This window comes from Dipodomys ordii, unplaced genomic scaffold, assembly GCF_000151885.1.
Source record: "Dipodomys ordii isolate 6190 unplaced genomic scaffold, Dord_2.0 Scaffold23, whole genome shotgun sequence".
In the NCBI taxonomy this organism is placed as follows: domain Eukaryota; kingdom Metazoa; phylum Chordata; class Mammalia; order Rodentia; family Heteromyidae; genus Dipodomys; species Dipodomys ordii.
This window is the reverse complement of record NW_012267239.1, coordinates 2,701,849-2,721,936: the sequence shown is the minus strand read 5'-3', so window position 1 is coordinate 2,721,936 and position 20,088 is coordinate 2,701,849. Positions and strand designations below refer to the sequence as shown.

The 20,088-nt window shown below is 51.2% G+C and overlaps 1 protein-coding gene across 1 annotated transcript; it reads left to right on the top strand.

The window, feature by feature from the left end:
* Window positions 1-3,004: 3,004 nt before the first annotated feature.
* Window positions 3,005-9,286, top strand: Slc35e4 (solute carrier family 35, member E4). Its single transcript, XM_013014366.1, has 2 exons — window positions 3,005-3,623; window positions 8,853-9,286. Exons 1-2 carry the CDS (start codon window positions 3,005-3,007, stop codon window positions 9,284-9,286), a joined length of 1,053 nt encoding a protein of 350 aa, XP_012869820.1.
* Window positions 9,287-20,088: the final 10,802 nt, after the last annotated feature.

Genomic DNA, 20,088 nt, shown 5'->3' with positions numbered 1-20,088 from the left:
CCCTCAGCTCTTCAGCTCAAGGCTAGCGCTCTACCACTTGAGCCACAGCGCCACTTCTGGCTTTTTCTGCTTATGTGGTGCTGAGGAATTGAACCCAAGGCCTTATGCATGCAAGGCAAGCGCTCTACCACTAAGCCACATGCATGCATGAGGCCCTGGGATCAATTCCTCAGCACCACATAAGCAAAAAGAAAAAAGCCAGACGTGGCGCTATGGCTCAAGTGATAGAGCGCTAGCCTTGAGCTGAAGAGCTGAGGGACAGCGCCCAGAGTTCAGGCCCCACGACCGGACCCCAAAAAACAAACAAACAAAAAAAAAGAAGTAGGCTGGAGCCAGGCATCAAAGGTTCATGCTTATAATCCTAGCTACTCAGGAGGTTGAGATCTGAGGGTCACAGTTCAAAGCCAGCCCTAGCAAGAAAGTGCATGAGACTCTTATCTACAATGAACCACCAAAAAGCCAGATGTGGAGCTGTGGCTCAATTGGTAGAATACCAGACCAGCAAATAAGGTCAAAGACAATGTCCAGGACCTGAGTTCAAGCCCTAGATCTGGGCACAAAATAAATAAATAAATCAAACATCATACACATAGGAAGAAAAAGGAAGAAAATAAATGTCTCTATTCTACCTCCTTGGCTGGTTCAGGCTGTTTTCCTTCCACACCCTCTCCTAGAGAAACCCCATCTAAATGTCCCTGTATTTTTGGACCTCAGCCTGAAAATCCCTTAGTCTGTGCTCTTCTTTGTTGGTGGTCATGGGGCTTGAACTCTGGGCCTGGGCACTGTCCCTGAACTCTTCAGCTCCAGGCTAGCACTCTACCATTTGAGCTACAATACTTTTTCCAGTTTTTGAGCGTTAATGGAGTTAAGAGTCTCACGGCCTTTCCTGCCCCGGGCTGGCTTTGAACGACGATCTACTTATTTCAGCCCCCTCAGTTGCTATGATTATCTGTCTGTGCCCCTGGCACCTGGCTGAGACGCTTATCTCCAATAAACCACTCAGAAGACCGGAAGTGGCACTGTGGCTCAAGTGGTAGTGTGCTAGCCTTGAGCTGAAGACCTTAGGGACAGTGCCCAGAGTTATAGCCCCAGGACCAATCAAAAACAAAAGAAGAAGAAAAAGAAGGGGGAGGGAGGGAAGTGGGGGGAGAGGAGGAGGAGGAGGAGGAGGAGGAGGAGGAGGAGGAAGAGGAGGAGGAGCTGCTTTTAGTCTTCAGGAAGCATCAGAATCGCCAGAAGAAAACTAGATTCCTGGTGTTCCTGACAAGGAGAGGTCTGGTTCTTTACTGAGCTTTGGAAAGCTATTTTTTATTTTGTTTTTGTTTTTATTTTTCACCCATGTCCAATGACAGGAAAGGAGTTAATTGCAGCCATTTCTGAGTGTGACCACTAGAGGGCGAGCAGCACCAAGCTAAATGACAGGCAGGTGCCTGTCGTGAGGACTTTGCAGATAGGCAGGGGAAAGAGGACAGATTTCCTAGGGGAAGGAGGCTCGCAGCCAGCACTGGGCTCCAAGCTAAGCCTTGCTCGTTTTTTAACTGCACTCTAGAGCCACGCCTGCAATTTCTGTTGACTCAGACAGTATCTGTGGTTTAGATGGGAAAACCAAACTCTAAACAGGACAAGGTCTTAGTGGCAGCTGCCCTGCCTTCTATTCTAGGAGCCCACTATGAGTCAGCTCTCAGTGCCCAGAGGATGGGACACCGACTGATGGCCAGGATGGAGGTCAGCCTGGATGGTGGTCCCCTGCCCGCAGCTGTGGTCGGCCTTGGTGACTCAGCTTCCAACTCTGATCTGCAGAAGGAGGGAGAAAAACACTGGATCTAAAAGGGCTCTCAAGCGTCCAGCTGTGGCCCAGCTCTTCTGGATCTCAAGATCCCACGAGATGACTGTGGCCAGGGCCCTCAAGGATTTGTTTCTTGAAGATAGCTTGGGCAACCTGCGGCCTAACCCGGCACTGTGTTGATCTCTATGGGGGTGCGGGTGGGGTGGCGCCTGGGCGCTGAATAGAGAAGGCTCTTATCCTATTGGTGTGGACAAAACAGGCCGAGTACTCCAGCTAGGGCGGACTCCACCCAGCAGAAGCGGTGACACCTTGGGAAGAAGGAGGAGGAGGAGCTGATGGGATCTGGGCGGGAGGCGGAAAAGAAGCTGCGGGCCTGCAGGCAGCAAAAGACGTGCGAAAGCGCGGAGGGGCGTGGCCACTAAGGGGGCGTGGCCACGTGGGCTGGACCTATCGGGCGTGGCCGGGGCTCAGCCCAACTTTCCGGGTGGGGCGCGGGCGGAGGGGGCGGGGCCTGAGCGTGGGGCCACGCCCGCCGCGGACAAACGCTTTGGGAGCCGAAGCCTCCGGCCCGAGCTGCGCGAAGAGGGAGCCGGAGCTGGAGCTGGTGCCGGAGCGGGAGCGGGAGCCGGAGCCGGAGCGGGAGCCAAGCCGACCTCGCCGCTTGGAGCGGCTGGAACGCGGGTCGGTGTCGGCCGCATCTCTTAGGCACTGTGGGAGGCAGCAATCAGCGACCGCCGACCCCCGACCCCAGACCCTCCCAGCTCCTGGGTACCCGGAGCCGTGGTCGCCCGGACCAAGGCCTGGTCACGGCCTGAGCACAAAGGAAGGAGGTCGAGGAGTCGGGATCTCCGCCCGATCGGCCTGGGGACGGCGGGAGAAAGGACCGAGGATTCCATCCGAGAGCGCGGTGTGAGCACGGGCCGGGGAGCGGCGGGGAGACTTCGCTTAGCACCGGGCGGCGGGGGTGCCCGGAGCTCACCAGGCCAAAACCAACCAACACACCAACCAAAAAAAAAACCCGACCAGAAAACCCCAAACGGCTGTGCCTCGGCCCGAGCTGCGCTGTCAGCCCGACACCCCGACCTTGGCTGCCCCCCCCCCCGACCCCGACCTGCCTGAGAGGCGCCCGCGATCCGGCCGGGCCCCAAGCGGCGGAGATCTGCCAGCCCTGCGCTGGGCCCTGAAGACCTGCCTCCTGCCCCAGCCCCACCGGTGCGCATGGGCCGCTGCCCACCCGAGTGCCATGAAGGCAGGATGACCTCAGCCGAAGCCGTGGAAGGGCCCGGAAGGGCCCGGGAGGCTGGCCCCCCCACGTGCTCCCCCGGCACCCCCCAGGTCCTCAGGAGGCCGGGCCGGGCCCGGGTGGCTGTGGCAGCCGTGGTGTGGGTGTTGGCAGGAGCCAGCATGTCCAGCCTGAACAAGTGGGTCTTCACCGTGCATGGGTTCGGGCGGCCCCTGCTCCTGTCTGCCCTGCACATGCTAGCGGCGGCGCTGGCCTGCCACTGGAGGGCACGGCGCCCCATGCCCGGGGGCGCCCACCGCCGAGTCCTGCTGCTCAGTCTCACCTTCGGCACCTCCATGGCCTGTGGCAATGTGGGCCTGAGCACCGTCCCCTTGGACTTGGCACAGCTGGCCACCACCATGACGCCCCTCTTCACGCTGGCCCTGTCGGCGCTGCTGCTGGGCCGAAGACACCACCCCCTTCAGTTCGCAGCCATGGGGCCGCTCTGCCTGGGGGCAGCCTGCAGCCTGGCCGGGGAGCTCCGGGCACCTCCCGCCGGCTGTGGCTTTTTGCTGGCAGCCACTTGCCTGCGAGGCCTCAAATCCGTCCAGCAGAGTGAGTACACGGGGGGAGTCGGGTGGGTGTGTGGTCAGGATGCTCCGAGGGGTGTGGCCGCAGGGAAGACTGGAACTAAGGCCCTGGGCACTGTTTTGAGCTTCTTTGGCTTGAGGCTAGCACTCTACCACTTGAGCTGCAGTTCCACTACCACCAGCTTTTTGGTGATTCATTGACGATCAGAGTCTTACAGACTTTCCTGCCTGAGCTGGCTTTGAACTGTGATCCTCAGATTCCACCCTCCTAAGTAGCTAGGATTACTGGCATGAGCCAATGGCACCTGGCCATTATCTCATTGTATAGAGAGGAAAATTGAGGTTCAAAGAGGTCCTAAGATCTCTATTTTGTTCCCTGTCAAGGTTTTTTAAAATCTTGCTGGGCCTGATAACAGCTGGTACTGTATTATTGATGGATTGATGGAGATACTTTCTTGTGAACAGCACAAGCCACGTTTGAACCCAGGTGCTGGAGACACCCTAGTGTGTGTGGTTTTCAAGTGAAGCTTTGAACACAGAGGGAGGATGAGGAGGGGAAAGAGGTCAAGCCACTGCTATGATTTGAAAGTGTTGGGCTGCAGTGTGACAGGCCTGGAGCTAGATGTTGATCTTTAGTTGTCATAGCAACCATATTATTCATCAGCACTTTACTGGTGATGTGATAAGGCCCATAGAAGGTTTGGAGAGAGGGGTAGAGGGTTGAAAGTGGGTCTTGCTGTGTACTCAGGCTGGCCTCGAACTTGTGATTATCCTGCCAAAGCGGTATCAAGAGGATTTTTGTTTTGTTTTTTGATATACTGGGGTTTGAACTTGGGGCCTTGCGCTTGTTAGGCTACTGTTTTGCCACTTGAATCATACCTCCAAGCCCTGTTTTTGTGTGTGTGTGCGCCAGTCCTGGAGCTTGAACTTAGGATCTGGGCACTGTCCCTGGGATTTTTTTTGCTCAAGGCTCGCATTCTACTATTTGGGCCACAGCTCTACTTTCAGCTTTTTAGTGGTTAATTGGAGGTAAGAATCTCATGAACTTTCCTCAGCCTCCTCAGTAACTAGGATTACAGGCATGAGCCACTGGTGTCTGACATCCAGCAGAGTTTTTTTTTTTTTCTGGTTATTTTCCAGAAATTTACTGCCTTTTCTGGCCTCAAATTGCAATCCACTGGATCTCAGGTTCCTGAGTAGCTAAGGGTTACAGGTCTGAACCACTGTGGCCTGGTATCAAGAAGTTCATGACTGATTCAGGGTCACACACTCCTGAGGACTTCAGGACCCATCCAAGGCTTTAGGCCTAGACTCTATTTTTTTTTTTGGGTCCGGTCGTGGGGCCTGAACTCTGGGCCTGGGCGCTGTCCCTCAGCTCTTCAGCTCAAGGCTAGCGTTCTACTACTTGAGCCACAGCACCACTTCTGGCTTTTTCTGCTTATGTGGTGCTGAGGAATCGAACCCAGGGCCTCATGCATGCAAGGCAAACGCTCTACCACTGAGCCACCTTCCCAGCCCCTAGGCCTAGACTCTATTATACCCATCTGCCTGAGGGTAGCGGTGTTTCCTGCCTATGCTGTTGAGGACAACTGAGGCCCAGCTTGCATCTCAGCCTCAATCCAAGCGAGATCTGGGGAGGGCCAGGGCACATAAGGCTCCGCCTTTGCCTTCATTCATCTTTGTGTGGAGCAGGTTGTCTAGGTTGTCTCTTTCCTCAGTTTCTCCACCTTTTTGGAGCATGAGGAGATTTGAGAGATTCTGGTGGCTCAGGCCTAGGAGAAGAAAGGGATTTCCAGGTGTGCCGGGCTAGGGTTGAGGGCCGGGGAAGGTTGGTGTCTGAACTAGGCCCTGCCGTAGCATCTTTGGAGCTGAAGCCCAGAGGTCCTGTCCCCACTAATTCTGGGCCCTGAGGCAGGATCAAGCCTAGTTCTATTTTAGCCTCTAGTTATATGAGCTCTGGGCATGCGTTGACTCTGGGAAATCTGACCCTATGGGGCCTCCTGGGCAAGGCCACCAAGCCCAGAAGGGCCCAGATTGCACCTGCTGAGACCACATATGCCTCGGGCAGGGCCCAGCCGGCCCCTCCACAGGAGGGGTTGTGGCCAGCCAGGTATTAGAGCATGCGGGCACCAGGTGGCATAGGCCTGGCATCCAGCCACATCCTGGCTTTTGCCAGTCCTCTCCTCCCCCCAGTTCCAGCGTCCTCGCTTCCTGGGTGGGTTGGGCGCTTGCTCTGGGCTGTCCCAGGGCCAGTGTCTCTCTGTGTCCCCAGCACCTGGCCTGGGGCCTGGCAGAGAGCAGTTGGTGGGTAATTCTGGCATCCTGATTGGTAAGCTGGTGGGGTTATCTGGCTCAGATGCTAAGGAGGTAGCGAAGGTAGCCAGAGGCCCCTACTGACAGGAGATAGGAGCCCAGCCAAAATGAGGAAGGACGGGAGCTGGGAGCCCAGATGGGTTTTTTTTTTAAATTTTTTTAATTGAGATTAAGCTGATGGATCCTTCTGTTGTATATTTTCCCATTTCCCTCTGACTCTGTACCTTCCTCCCCAGACTTTTTTTGGGGGGAGAGTCAGTCGTAGGGCTTGAACTCTGGGCCTGGGTGCTGTCCCTCAGCTCTTCAGCTCAAGGCTAGTGCTCTACCACTTGAGCCACAGCACCACTTCCAGCTTTTTCTGCTTATGTGGTGCTGAGGAATCGAACCCAGGGCCTCATGCATGTGAGGCAAGCACTCTACCACTGAGCTACCTTCCCAATCCCCCAGATGGGTTTTTGAGAAAGGTTTATTTTTGCCAGAGGCGCCAGGACTCAATTCAGACTAGAGTGTCAGTGGCTGCTTCCAGCTCTGTATTTGAGATCCGGCCCTTGGGAGGCATGGATCAGAGTCCAGGAGGAAGACAGCTCAGGCAGCTGTGTTGTAGGCTCAGGGGGGCAGCATGGGGAGAGGGGTGATGGTGCCCTCCTGTCCACGGGGCGGGGGGAGGGAGGGAGGGGTGCCAGACTGCTGTGGCTGTTTTCAGCCCTACCCATTGGTATCACAGGGCAGCCTAATGTGGTCTTCTGAGTTTTCAGGCTGACTGGGGGGAGCCTCACTCAGCAGGACAGAACTTCTAGAACAAGGTGGGCACAGGGATGACTGAGGTGGGGCTTCTTCCTATGGATCCCATGGGACAATGTGTTCCGGGATGGGATCCAGGCTGTGCAGGGCACTAGGTAGCAGCCAGCAGAGGCTGGGCACACTGGGTGTCAGGCTCCTGTGAGAGAATATCACCCTTCCCACATTAACTACAAGGAGGCAGAGACATAGAGAGGGTGAGTGCATCACACAGCAAGCGGGGAGTTAACAAGGGGATAGGTATTAGCAGGTGAGAACAGGGTTTGGAGGAGCAGGTGTGTATGAGGCCAGTGCAGATGCTGAGACAAAAAAGCCTGGGGGGGGGGAAGGTTAGTGTGGAGGGTTTGTAGCAGGGGCATTAAGAGGGCAGAATGGCAGGCGTGACTTTTTTGGGGGGATGACTCCCCTCTGGCCCCTGGGAGGGGATATGGAGGGCGGTGGTTGGGCGGGATGGGAGTCAGGTGGGAGAGGCAGGAAGGGAAGGCTAGAACCTGCAGGCCTCCATAGGTGAAGGTCATCTGATGACCTTGACCTTTTTGTGATGAGATCTGAAGTGTGAGGCCTCAGGCAGCTTGTTGGGGTGCTAAATTTGGAGGCCAAGAGAGCAGGAGGCCGGGCCGGTGTGTCAGCCCCGCTGTGGCTCTTTGGAAAGTCTGTGTCAGGAAAAGGCTCAGCCTGGCTCTGCTAGGCAGGGAGTGGCTGGGAAAGGGTTACTCATCCTCCTCAGCTCACACTCACAGAAAGCCCCAAACCAGTGGGCTGCAGTGGCTCATGCCTGGGAGCCTGCTATGTGGAGGCTGAGCTCTGAGGATGGAGGGTCAAAGCTAGCCTGGACAGAAAAGCTCCTCAGGACTCTCCCATCAGCAAAAGCACCTGACCCCCAAAAGAAATGTACTTATTACCTGGGTTATGTAACTGTAACCCCTCTGTACATCATCTTTACAATTAAAAAAAAAGTCCCCTCCACAAATACCTGACTGGAGACCTAACTCAAGTGGTAGAGCACCCAGTCATAACTGCAAAAAGGTGAAGGGGAGTTTGAAGCTCTTAGTTCTAGTTCTGGCACTGGTGCGTGTGCACGTGCGAGCGCGTGTGCACACATACACACACACACACACACACACCCCTGGCAATCACTGCTCTTGTGCACAGGCTGTCATGTGCACACAGCTGGGCTGTGTCTGATTTGATGATGGCTCTGTTTCCTTGGTGGATTAGGCTGGGTAGAAGCAGGTGTGGCTCACGGGTATGACATGCAACTGCACCTGGGCAGGTGGCAGTATAACCCCCCCCCCCCTTGCAACTCTTTCTCTTGAACAGGATTTCCTGTTCATTCTGGATTCATCTACGTAAACCTAGAGTTGGTAGCAAAACCTGCTGCTTGCCGGGGCATGGTGATCCACACCTATAGTCCCAATGACCTGGGAGACAGAGATCCAGAGGGTCCAAGTTTGAGGCTAGCTCAGGCAAAAAGTTACTGCGACACTCCCCCCACCCCATCTCAACCAACAAGCTGGGTATGGTGATTCATGTCTGTAATCCCAGCTATACAGAAGGCGTAGGGAGGAGGATTGCTGTCTGAAGTTAACCTGGGCAAGACAGTAATAACAAAACAAAACAAACCACATGAAACTTTATCTGAAAGATAACTTAAAGCAAAAAGGGCTTAGAAGCATGGCTCATGTGATAGAATATCTAACTATGGTTAACATAAGGTCTGGAGTTCAAATCCCAGTAAAAACCAAACCCCTGCTGATCATCAGTGATAAACAGTGACAGCCCAAATCCAACAATGACTGTGTTTGTTCCCTTGTCATCCCAATGATCAGAAGTGAATGCCACGTTGACTCAAATCATTCTAAGACCCTTCTTGCCTCCTTCGTCATGTTTCCTTCTGCTTCTTCCATTTTCTCCCCTTTTGCGTTCCTAATACACAGCAGTGCTGCGACCTGTCCCTGCTAGGTGGCCAGAGCTAGTGCGGGAATAGATGGCTCTAAGAAAGAGGAGGTTGGGGTAGTGGGTACAGAAGCTTCACAACTGGGTTGTGGTCTTAGGGACTGGTTGAGTGCAGTGGTGCATGCCTGTAATCCCAGCACTCGGGCGCGCGGTTGTTGTGTGCTGACGGCTGCTGTCCTGGCCGCAGGTGCCCTGCTACAGGAAGAGAGGATGGACGCGGTGACCCTGCTGTACGCCACCTCGCTGCCCAGTTTTTGCCTGCTGGCGGGCGCTGCCCTGGTGCTGGAGACTGGCATGGCCCCGCTGCCGGCGCCCACTGACTCCCAGCTCTGGGCCTGCATCTTGCTCAGCTGCTTCCTGTCCGTGGTTTACAACCTGGCCAGCTTCTCCCTGCTGGCCCTCACCTCGGCCCTCACCGTCCACGTCCTGGGCAACCTCACCGTCGTGGGCAACCTCATCCTGTCCCGGGTTCTATTTGGCAGCCAACTTAGCGCCCTCAGCTATGTGGGCATTGTACTGACCCTTTCTGGAATGTTCCTTTATCACAACTGTGAGTTTGTGGCCTCTTGGGCTGCCCGCCGGAGGCTGTGGCACACAGACCAGCCTGGCAAGGGTCTTTGAGACATTGGGGGGACTCCACCAACACTGGATGGCTAGGCCATACCTGGCCTGGCCACTGGGCTGCGTCTGTACCTCGTCAGGATTACTAGCCGCTATGTTGAGAAACCCTCACGTGTCTGGACAATGACAGTGACTTCTGGTATTGCACAATCCCTCCCCAGGGGAGGCAGCAAGGGGGTCCCAGGGAAAGGGCATCCTCACTGCCCAGCTTCCCCAAGGCCTTCAGGGTGGTCTGGGTCAACTCTAGGCAGCTGCTGCTGCTGCATTCTTGGACCATCCAATTTTAAGTCTTCCATCCTCAAATAAACTATTTTTGCTTGAACATCCATGTCATTCCTTGGGGGGGGTGGAGCCGGGGTCTCTAGGGAGAATGGCGGGTCACCATGCAGGAATTAGGACATGCTCCTGAGCCAACCTGGGCTATAGAGGGAGACGGACTCAAAGCCAGGTACAACTGCCTTATACCTGTAATCTTAGCTACTCGGGAAGCAGACACCGAGGGAGTCACAGTTCCAGGCCTGTCCAGGTATCAAAGTCAACAAGACTTTACTCAAACAGAGGCTGGTGGGATGGTGCATGCCTGACATCCCAGAAGCAAAGGGAAACAAATAGGAGGATCGCTGTACAGGCTACATCAGTTAAATCCTATCTCAAGAAATAACCATGGGGCTGGGAAGGTGGCTCAGTGGTAGAGCACTTGCCTTGCATGCCTGAGGCCCTGGGTTCGATTCCTCAGCACCACATAAGCACAAAGAAAAAAGCTGGAAGTGGCGCTGTGGCTCAAGTGGTAGAGCGCTAGCCTTGAGCTGAAGAGCTGAGGGACAGCGCCCAGGCCTAGAGTTCAGGCCCCACGACCGGATAGCCCCCCCACCAAAAAAAAGAAAAAAAAATAACCAATACATAGAGTGTTTGCCTAGCGTGCATGAAGCCCTGGGTTCCATTCCTCAGTATCACATCAACAGAAAAAGCCGGAAGTAGTTCTGTGGTTCAAGTGGTAGAGTGCTAGCCTTGAGCAAAAGAAGCTCAGGGACAGTGCCCAGGCCCTGAGGTCAAGCCCCAGAACTGGCAATAAATAAAATAATCAATATAGCCAAGCACTGGTGACTCATGCCTGTAATCCTTTTTTGTTGTTGTTGTTGGTCATGGGCTTGAACTCTGGGCTTGGGCGCTGTCCCTCATCTCTTCAGCTCAAGGGGACGCTCTACTGCTTGAGCCACAGCGCCACTTCTGGTTTTTCTGAGTGGTTTATTGGAGATAAGAGTTTCACGGACTTTCCTGCCTGCGCTAGCTTTGAACTGATATCCTCAGATTTTAGCCTCCTGAGTAGCTCCTGAGTAGTCGGTGACATTCTTTTTTTTTTTTGGGGGGGGGGTCCGGTTGTAGGGCCTGAACTCTGGGCCTGGGCGCTGTCCCTCAGCTCTTCAGCTCAAGGCTGGCACTCTACCACTTGAGCCACAGCGCCACTTCTGGCTTTTTTCTTTTTGCTTATGTGGTGCTGAGGAATCGAACCCAGGGCCTTGAGCATGCAAGGCAAGCGCTCTACCACTGAGCCACCTTCCCAGCCCTCGGTGACATTGTTATCTCCAATAAATTAGTCAAGAAAAGGGAGAAGTGTTGCTGTGGCTCAAGTGGTAGAGCACTAGCCTTGAACACAAAGAGGCTCAGGTAGAGCACCTAGGGCCAGAGTGCAAGCCCCAGGATTAGCAAAAATAAATAACCAACACAAACAGGGGCTGGCAGAGTTGTGGTAGAATGTCTGTCTAGCAAGCACAAGGAACTGAATTCAAAAAGCTTCCTACTCCAGGATCTGGTCCTGTGGCCTAGCTAGACTCCTGTCTCCTTTGCTTTTCTTCCCTTGGGGCTCTGCACTCCAGCCCCACTGAGCTAAGTGCTAGATAATGTCACCAGAGCCTTTGTACAAGCCATTCCCCAAGGTCTTGGCCCTTCCTGCATTCCTTCCTTCTAATTACATCCTGGCCAGAGAGAGAAAACTTGGGCATACACTTTCTTTGTGTTTGGGGCTAGAACTCAGGGCCTAGACACTGTCTCTGAGCTTTTTTGCTCAAGACTAGCACTCTACCACTTTGAGCCACAGTGCCCCTTCTGGCTTTTTAATGGTTAATTGGAGATAATTCTCTCAGGGGCTTTTCTGCTCTGTTCGACTTGGAACCATGATCCTCAGCTCTCAGCCTCCTGAGCAGCTAGGATTACAGCATGAGCCACTGGTATCTGGCAGCCCACAAACTTTGTGTCCATTCTGGGTAGGATTTAGGGCCTGAGCACTGTCCTTGAGCCTTCTTTTGCTCCATGCTAGTGCTCTACCTTTTTTTTTTTTGTCAGTCCTGGAACTTGAACTCAGGGCCTGGGCACTGTCCCTGAGCTTCTCTATGCTCAAGGCTAGCATTCTACTACTTGAGGCATAGTACCACTTCTGGCTTTTTCTATTTGTGTGGTACTGAGTAATCGAACCCAGAGCTTCATGCGTGGTAGGCAAGCACTCTACCACTAAGCTACATACCACTAAGCCCATAGTGCTCTACCTCTTGAGCCACAGCTTCTGGCTTTTTGCTGGTTAATTGAAGATAAGAGTCTCATGGGCTTTTCTGCTTGGCCTGGCTTCAAATCTTGGATCATCAGATCTGAAACTCCTGAGTAATTAGGATTATAGGCATGAGCCACTTACACCCAGGCCCGCACTCGCTTTGATGGCTGGTCTCTTCAGCCTTCCCTGAGTGTTATACTCTATTCCCAGGCCTGTCACTTCCTCCAGAGACCCTCCGTTAAAGAGTGCTAAGGGCCCATTTTGGAGTCTGGAGACCTGGGACCTAATCGTGTTCTGCCTACCTCACTACCCCAGGTGAACCTGGGATAGATTATCTCCCTAAGTCTTTTTTCCATATCTGAAAAGTGGGGCTGAGGAAGTCCCTGCCTGGGGAGCCCAGGCCAGAAAGCAGGGAACAGCAGTACACACTGGCTCTGTCCGTCTCTTGGGCTCTTTGTGAGGGATGGATAGGAGTGGGGAGCTAGACCAGGCTGGGCCTGGGGTCCAGGGACCCAATCACAGCCCCTTCATGTAACCAGCATTCCATAAAGGACCTTTGTGCCAGCCAGTGGGGGGTGGGGGGGGTACGGGCTGCATGAAGGGTCAGCCCAAGGCTGAGCAGGAGAAGAGAGTAGGTGGTGAGGGCCCAGGAATACAGGCACAGGGTTTCTTGGTCCCAGCCTCCACCCAAGCTGGTCTTACAGGAAGGGAAACAGGCCTGGTTGAGTCACTACCATCCATTCTCTCTGTGACTCAGAGATGCCACTGGGCCCAGCCCAGGCCAGCTGGCATGCGGCTGGGGCATCTCTGGACTCCATGCTCAGGCTTGGCCAGGCATTGGTTGGCCAGAGCCTCCCTGGTGACTCCCAAGCCTTCCACATTAAAGGGGTCACTGCCACCCAGGCTCCTGGGCCCTGGGGGATGGATGCATGTCTCAGAGCAAACCCAGATGATTAAGGTGCATTGGATCCTAGCTTGATTTGGGAGCTGGAGTTAGTTTGCAGCCAGGTTTAGGCAGCAATGCCCCTGGGGAGCAGTTACTGCTCCCCTCACCTCAGAATCCCACCTCACTTTGGCTTTCCACCTGCCTGAAAGCTAGCTTTGTGTGAGAAGTCAGGCAAGATGCCAATGTTAGAAAAAGTGCAAGTATGGGGGCTGGGAAGGTGGCTCAGTGGTAGAGCGCTTGCCTTGCATGCATGAGGCCCTGGGTTCGATTCGTCAGCACCACATAAGCAAAAAGAAAAAAGCCGGAAGTAGCGCTGTGGCTCAAGTGGTAGAGTGCTAGCCTTGAGCTGAAGAGCTGAGGGACAGCGCCCAGGTCCAGAGTTCAGGCCCCATGACCGGACCCAAAAAAAAAAAAAAAGTGCAAGTATGTTTTAATAGTTTATTTCAATAGGCTGGAAGCAGGTCATCTCCAGGGGAAAAATAACACCGTTATTATCGTTATTATTACTATTATTATTATTATTATTGTTTATTGTGTGTGTGCTGGGACTTGAACTTTGGACCTGGGCACTGTTCCTAGCTTTCTCACTCAAGGCTAGCCAGCTCTCTAGTATGTGAGCCACAGCTCCAGTTCAAGGTTTTTGTTGGTTAAATGGAGATAAGAATTTCATACAGCTTTTCCTGCCTGGGCTGGCTTCAAACCTGGATCCTCAGACCTCAGCCTGAGTAGCTAGGATTAAAAGTGTGAACCACTGGCACTCCTCTGGATCTTTTTTTTTTTGCCAGTCCTGGGGCTTGAACTCAGAGCCTAAGTGCTATCCTCAAGCTGCTTTGGCTCAAGGTTGGTGCTCTACCACTTAAGCCACAGCACCACTTCCAGCTTTTTCTGTGTATGTGGTACTGAGGAATGGAACCCAGGGCTTCATGCATGTTAGGCAAGCACCCTACCACTGAGCCACTTTCCCAGCCCTCCTCTGGATCTTAACTTCAGAATAAAATCTTTTTTACCTTATTTGTTTGTTTGTTTTGGTCGGTCGTGGGGCTTGAACTCTGGGCTTGGGCTTGAACTCTGGGCTTGGGGCTTGAACTCTTGGCTTGGGCGCTGTCCCTGTGCTCTTCAGCTCAAGGCGAGCACTCTACTGCTTGAGCCACAGCGCCACTTCCAGTTTTCTAGTGATTTTTATTGGAATAAGAGTCTCACAGACTTTCCTGCCCCGGCTGGCTTTGAACCACTATCAGATCTCAGCCTCCTGAGTAGCTAGGATTACAGGCGTGAGCCACCAGCACCCAGCTCTTTTTTTCTTTTTATTAAGTGGAACTCTCACCTTTTCATTTAAAGGAAGCATCTTACTGCTTATCTGATGTCCTAACTGCCTTCAGGCTATTACTAAGTACAGTAAGGATTACCATGACCACAGTTGCTCTGACAACTAGGATAACTAAGCCCAACAGTGACTAATGGGTAGGTAGTTCAGAAGATGAAGATTCCATGGAAAAGGGACGATCCACATCCCACTGATCTCATCCTGCTACAAAGAATGTCAGGGGCAGGCAGTAAGTGTAGGGGCCCTGGTTGCCAGAGCAATAAAAACAGGGCTACTGGGCAGCCCACAGATGGGCCCACGACCTACCTACCCCTTGCAGGATATGCCCTCAAACCCCAATGCCATCTCCCTAAACTCATCAGAAAGTTCTGTTTTAAAAAAAAAAATGTGATAAGCCCTGTTTCCAGGGCTGGGAATGTGGCTTAGTGGTAGAGTGCTTGCCTAGCATATGAAGCCCTAAGTTAAATTCCTCAGAACCACATACACAGCCAGAAGGGGCGCTGTGGGTGCTAGCCTCGAGCAAAAAGAAGCTCAAGGACAGTGCCCAGGCCTTGAGTTCACGCCCCAGGACTGTCAGAAAAAAGGAGAAGGTGGAGGAGAAGGAGGAAGAAGGAAGAAAATGAACAAGGAAGAAGAAAGAAAAAGAAGAAGAAGAAGGGGGGGAAGGAGAAGGAAAAGAATTACCTTGCTCACGTAATTGTACCCCTCTGTACAGTATTTTCACAATAAAAAACTTAAAAAAAAAAAAAAAAAGAAGCAAAGCCGGGCGCTGGTGGCTCACGCCTGTAATCCTAGCTACTCAGGAGGCTGAGATCTGAGGATCGTGGTTCAAAGCCAGCCTGGGCAGGAAAGTCCATGAGACTCCTATCTCCAATAAACCACCAGAAAACCGGAAGTGGCGCTGTAGCTCAAGTGGTAGAGTGCTAGCCTTGAGCTGAAGAGCTGAGGGACAGCGCCCAGGCCCAGAGTTCAAGCCCCCCGACCGACAAAAAAAAAAAAAGAAGCAGCAGCAGCAGTAGCTGCTGATAAAGGATGATAATGTTCCTAAAAGCCAGAGGAGCTGATGGCTCATCCCTATAATCCTAGCTACCCTGGAGTCTAGGATCTGAGGATCAAGATTCCAAGCCAGCTCTGCAGACAAATCTATGAGTTTCTTATCTCCAATTAACCAGCAAAAAAAAAAAAAAGCTGGAAGTGGAAGTGTGGCTCAAGTGCTAGCCTTGAATGGAAAGTAAGCTGGAGGCTCTAAGTTCAAGTCCCAATACATACACACACATCAAAGAAACAACCTTTTCTATCATTTTCATCCCCTTACCCCGTCCCTTGGCAATCCTGGGACCTGATTCTGCCTAAAGAGAGCAGGACTGATGACCCTCCCTGTCCCCCTCATCCCCACCCCCACCTCCACCCCCCCGACTTGGAGAAAGCCTGGAAAGCTGGGCCTGGGCATCCTGCCATTGTGGACTCAGGAACAAAGCAATGTCTGAGCTGGTGTGCCTCCCACCCTGCCTGGTGGCTCTTGCCACCACTCTTGATCATTCTAGGAAGCCAGAGGTCCGTGGCAGGGATGGAACCTAAGGCCCTGTATAAGCTAGGCAAGTGCTCTACCACCGAGCTGCCCCAGCCCCCAGGGGAAGAAGCAGGATAGACAGATGAGGAGACAGAGAAATTCAAATTAGTGAATAGTGAAAGGGCCAGACTCAGACATTAAAATCAAGAAGTTAAAGAAAAAGTCAAAGTCATTAGCTACTTTCATATGTTACCAGTTTAGGGAACATAAAGGAGTTATCTGCCTCTGCCTTTACCTGGTTCAAAGCTGCACACTCCCAGGGCATACGTGGCTCATGTCTGTAATCCTAGCTACCCAGATCATGCTTTGAAGCCAGCCTGGACAGAAAAGTTTATGAGACTCTTATCTCCACTGAATCACCTACAAAAGCTGTAAGTGGGGCTGTGGCTGGAAGTGAGGGCCACAATGGGTCTTCAGTTAATCTCTTGGTTATACTGGCGTTTTGAACTCAGGTCTTTGAGCGTGCTAAGCAGGCACTTTACCCTTGAGCCATGCCTCCGACCTAAGTCTGGGTCCTCTTTTACTTATTATTATTATTATTGCCAGTCCTGGGGCTTGAACTCAGGGGCTGGGTACTGCCCCTGAGCTTCTTTTGCTCAGGCTAACACTCTACCACTTAAGTCACAATGCCACTTCTGGCTTTTTCTGTGTATGTGGTGCTGAGGAATTGAACCCAGGGCTTCATGCATGCTAGGCAAGCACTCTACTGCTAAACCACCTTCCCAGCCCCTAACAGTGAGTCCTCTTAGGAGGAAAAATTGGAGGGGTTTCAGCCAAGAAGCAAGGAGATCATGAGACATGTTGTACTGGTCCAGTTACATAGATGACCCTAATATCTAGCCAGCCAGCCAGCCAGCTACCTACTATGTGTATTTTATATAATACATATTAGGAAAATGGAGGAGAAAGGAAGGAAACAGGCTGGACTTGATCTTCCACAGGAAGGACTGTTCCTTGAAGAACAGCAAGGGGCAGAAACCTTCCCATGGGATTGGAGTTTGTGCCAGGAGGTAGGGGTTGGAGTTAGGCTTTTGTGGGGTCTGAGCAAGGAGACAGAGGTTACTTGAGTCCAGTTCAGGGAAGGTGACTGCAGGTGCAGGCAGAGAATAGGGTAAGTATAGGGAAAGTTGACTCCCTTATCCAAGATCTCAAGCTTTTTAGCATTCAAACAGTTCTACATCTGTCTTGCCTGGATGGTTTGACCTTCTTGGGATCTACTTCTCAGTCTTCCAACCCCTTAACTCTTTCCTGGTCACTCAGCTAGGCCTGAGTTCCCTACAGGTTAGCCCACAATGCAGTGTTTACAGCCAAGGTTACCCTGCCTGCGTCAAGCACATCTGTGTATATCCGGAGTTTTGCCTGACATCTGTATGTAGCTGGGAAAATAGGGTGGGGGTCAATCCTTCATATTTTGTCTTTGGATACATAAAAAGATTAGGCCAACAGGGGAGAGGTAAGTCCTTCACATACTATCTATCTATCTATCTCTATGTACTATGGACAGAGCACTCTATATATTCTATATACGTACACTATATAGAATTCTCTAGTATGTATCTATACACTATATATCAGACTATAAATATATGTGTGTGTGTATATCTCAGAATGAAAATCAAAATGGATTTACCCATGCTACAATTCTAAAATGAAACTAAATCATTATCCAGCTTTAGGAATCAGGAGAGGAAGAAAATACAAATGAAATTTCTCAAATAAGCTGTTTCAAAAGGCCTAGCAAAGGTCCCTTCCACTTTAATTCTTTAATCCTTCAAAAAAAAAGTAATCTGAAGCAAACTGAAGTTAAAAAACCAGTTTTTGTGTCATGTTTTGTCTCCCTGTTTCTGTTTCTGCCTTATGATGACTAACTTTGAAGCTAGGCTTGGTGGTACACACCTATAATCCAGTACTTGGGAAAGTAAGGCAGGAAGATCTTAAATATGAAGCTACAATAGAGATTTTTATCTCAAAAAAAAAAGCAAAAAGTAACTTTGAAATGATAAGTAAACTTTTCCTTCCTTCCTTCCTTCGTTCCTTCCTTCCCTCTATTTTTTGTTGTTGTTGGTGGTGGTCATGGAGCTTGAGCTCTAGGCCAAGGCACTGTTCCTCAGCTCTTCAGCTCAAGGCGAGCACTCTACTACTTGAGCCACAGCACCACTTCCAGTTTTCTGGTCGTTAATTGGAGATAAGAGTCTCACAGACTTTCCTGCCCTGGATGGCTTTGAACTGCGATCCTCAGTTCTCAGCCTCCTGACTAGCTGGGATTGCAGGCGTGAGCCACCAGCACCCAGCCTCTCCCTCTCTTTTATTCACCTCTTTCACAGCCTTTCTCCTTTTATAAAATCAAGCTCTTCAACTAAGCCCATTAAAACATACATCTTCTTTTGGAGAACAGAGTATTATCTTCTAGAGTAGAAAGTCAATTTAAGATCTTTACAATAAATTACTATAATTTTGTCATTTGCCAATATTATCCATGAAATTTTATAGCTTAAGGCCACAAGTATGTATTCCTCTTTTAGTACCATAGGATCAGGAATTTGGGTGTGGCTCAGTGGGGGTGGTTCTGGCTTAGGCTCTTGTGAAGCATGATTCAGTCTGGGTGTGATGATCTATGCCTGTTCCCCTACCACTCAAGAAGTGGAGGATTGGGAGTTCAAGGCTAGCCTGACCTATATAGTGAGCCTGTCTCAAAGCAAAACCAAAACCAAACCAAAACAAAATCCTATCTACACATGAGGCTGAGATCTGAAGATCATGGTTGGAAGCCAGCCAGGCAAGAAAAGTCCTGTGAGACTTTTTTTTTTTGGTCGGTCCTGGGGCCTGAACTCTGGGCCTGGGCACTGTCCCTCAGCTCTTCAGCTCAAGGCTAGCGCTCTACCACTTGAGCCACAGCGCCACTTCCGGCTTTTTTCTTTTTGCTTATGTGGTGCTGAGGAATCGAACCCAGGGCCTCAGGCATTGCAAGGCAAGCGCTCTACCACTGAGCCACCTTCCCAGCCCCATCCTGTAAGACTTTTATATCTAATAATTACTGAAAAACTGAAAGTGGCACTGTGGCTCAAATGGTAGAGCACTAGCCTTGAGCAAAAGAGCTCAGGGACAGTATCCAGGCCCTGAGTTCAAGCCCCATGACCAACAAAAACAAAAAAACACACAACAAAAAAGTTATTCATATCTGTTGGCTGGAGGCCTTGGTTCCTGGCCATGTGACCCTCTCCATAGGGCTCTGGAATGTTCTCATGATTTGAGTTGCTTTCTACCAGAATAATTGAAGACAGCAAGAGGCAACAAGGTCCCTTTTGATCCAATCTCAAAGGTCACATTTGGCTCTATTAGATCCTCTTTAAAAAGAAATTATGTGTGTGTGTGTGTGTGTGTGTGTGTGGCTCTATTAGATCCTCTTTAAAAAGAAATTGTGTGTGTGTGTGTGTGTGTCGGTTCTGGGACTTAAACTCAGGGCCTTTCAATCTCTATTCTTCCTCACTCTGGGCCGGTACTCTACCATTTCAGCCATACCTCCATTTCCAGCTATTTTGGTAGTTGATTGGAGATAAGAGTCTCACAGACCTTTCTGCCTGGATTGGACAAAATGCTTCTCTAAATGAGTTTAGTAAGGTCCCAAGTTAAAAGATCAACACCCAGTTGGGCAACCAATGGCTCATGCCTCTAAACCCAGCTACAACACATGAGGCTGAGATCTGAGGATTGCAGTTCAAGGCCAGCCTGGGCAGAAAAGTACCCGTGAGACTCTCATCTCTAATAAACTACTCAAAAAAGCAGGAAGTGCCACTGTGACTCAAGTCTAGAGCACAAAGAAGCCGAGAGACAGCACCCAGGCCCTGAGTTCAGGCCCCAGGACCAGCAAAAAAAAAAAAAAAACATCCCAGGGCTGGGAAGTTGGCTCAGTGGTAGAGCGCTTGCCTTGTATGCATGAGGCCCTGGGTTTGATTCCTCAGCACCACATAAGCAGAAAAAAAAAAGCCGGAAGTGGCACTGTGGCTCAAGTGGTAGAGCGCTAGCCTTGAGCTGAAGAGCTGAGGGACAGTGCCCAGGCCCACAGTTCAGGCCCCACAACCGGACCAAAAAAAAAAAAAAAACCATCCCCCCCAAAAAAAAAACAAAGATCAACACCCAAATAATCACTGTTAGCATCTCTATGCTAACGATGAGCAACTAGCAAAAAGTTTCCCCAAAATGAAATAATTATTTAATTTATAAAGCTAACTGCACTACACAAGAAGTGATCATTGTAAGTGTAAATACCTTCTCTGTGCTGAAAACTACACCTGAATCAATGGAAAGATGTAATATATTCATAGATCAGAAGATTCCATATAGTAAAGCTATCAATAGGCTCCCCACTCCCCCCAATCAATCAATAGGCTTAATTCCAAGCAAAATTCTGGCAGGATTCCTG

Excerpts from the sequence above, each read along its gene's own strand:
- Slc35e4 (XM_013014366.1), top strand. The coding sequence starts at position 3,005 with ATGGGCCGCTGCCCACCCGAGTGCCATGAAGGCAGGATGACCTCAGCC. Across the intron at positions 3,624-8,852 it reads CCTCAAATCCGTCCAGCAGA|GTGCCCTGCTACAGGAAGAG; the intron begins GTGAGTACACGG and ends TCCTGGCCGCAG.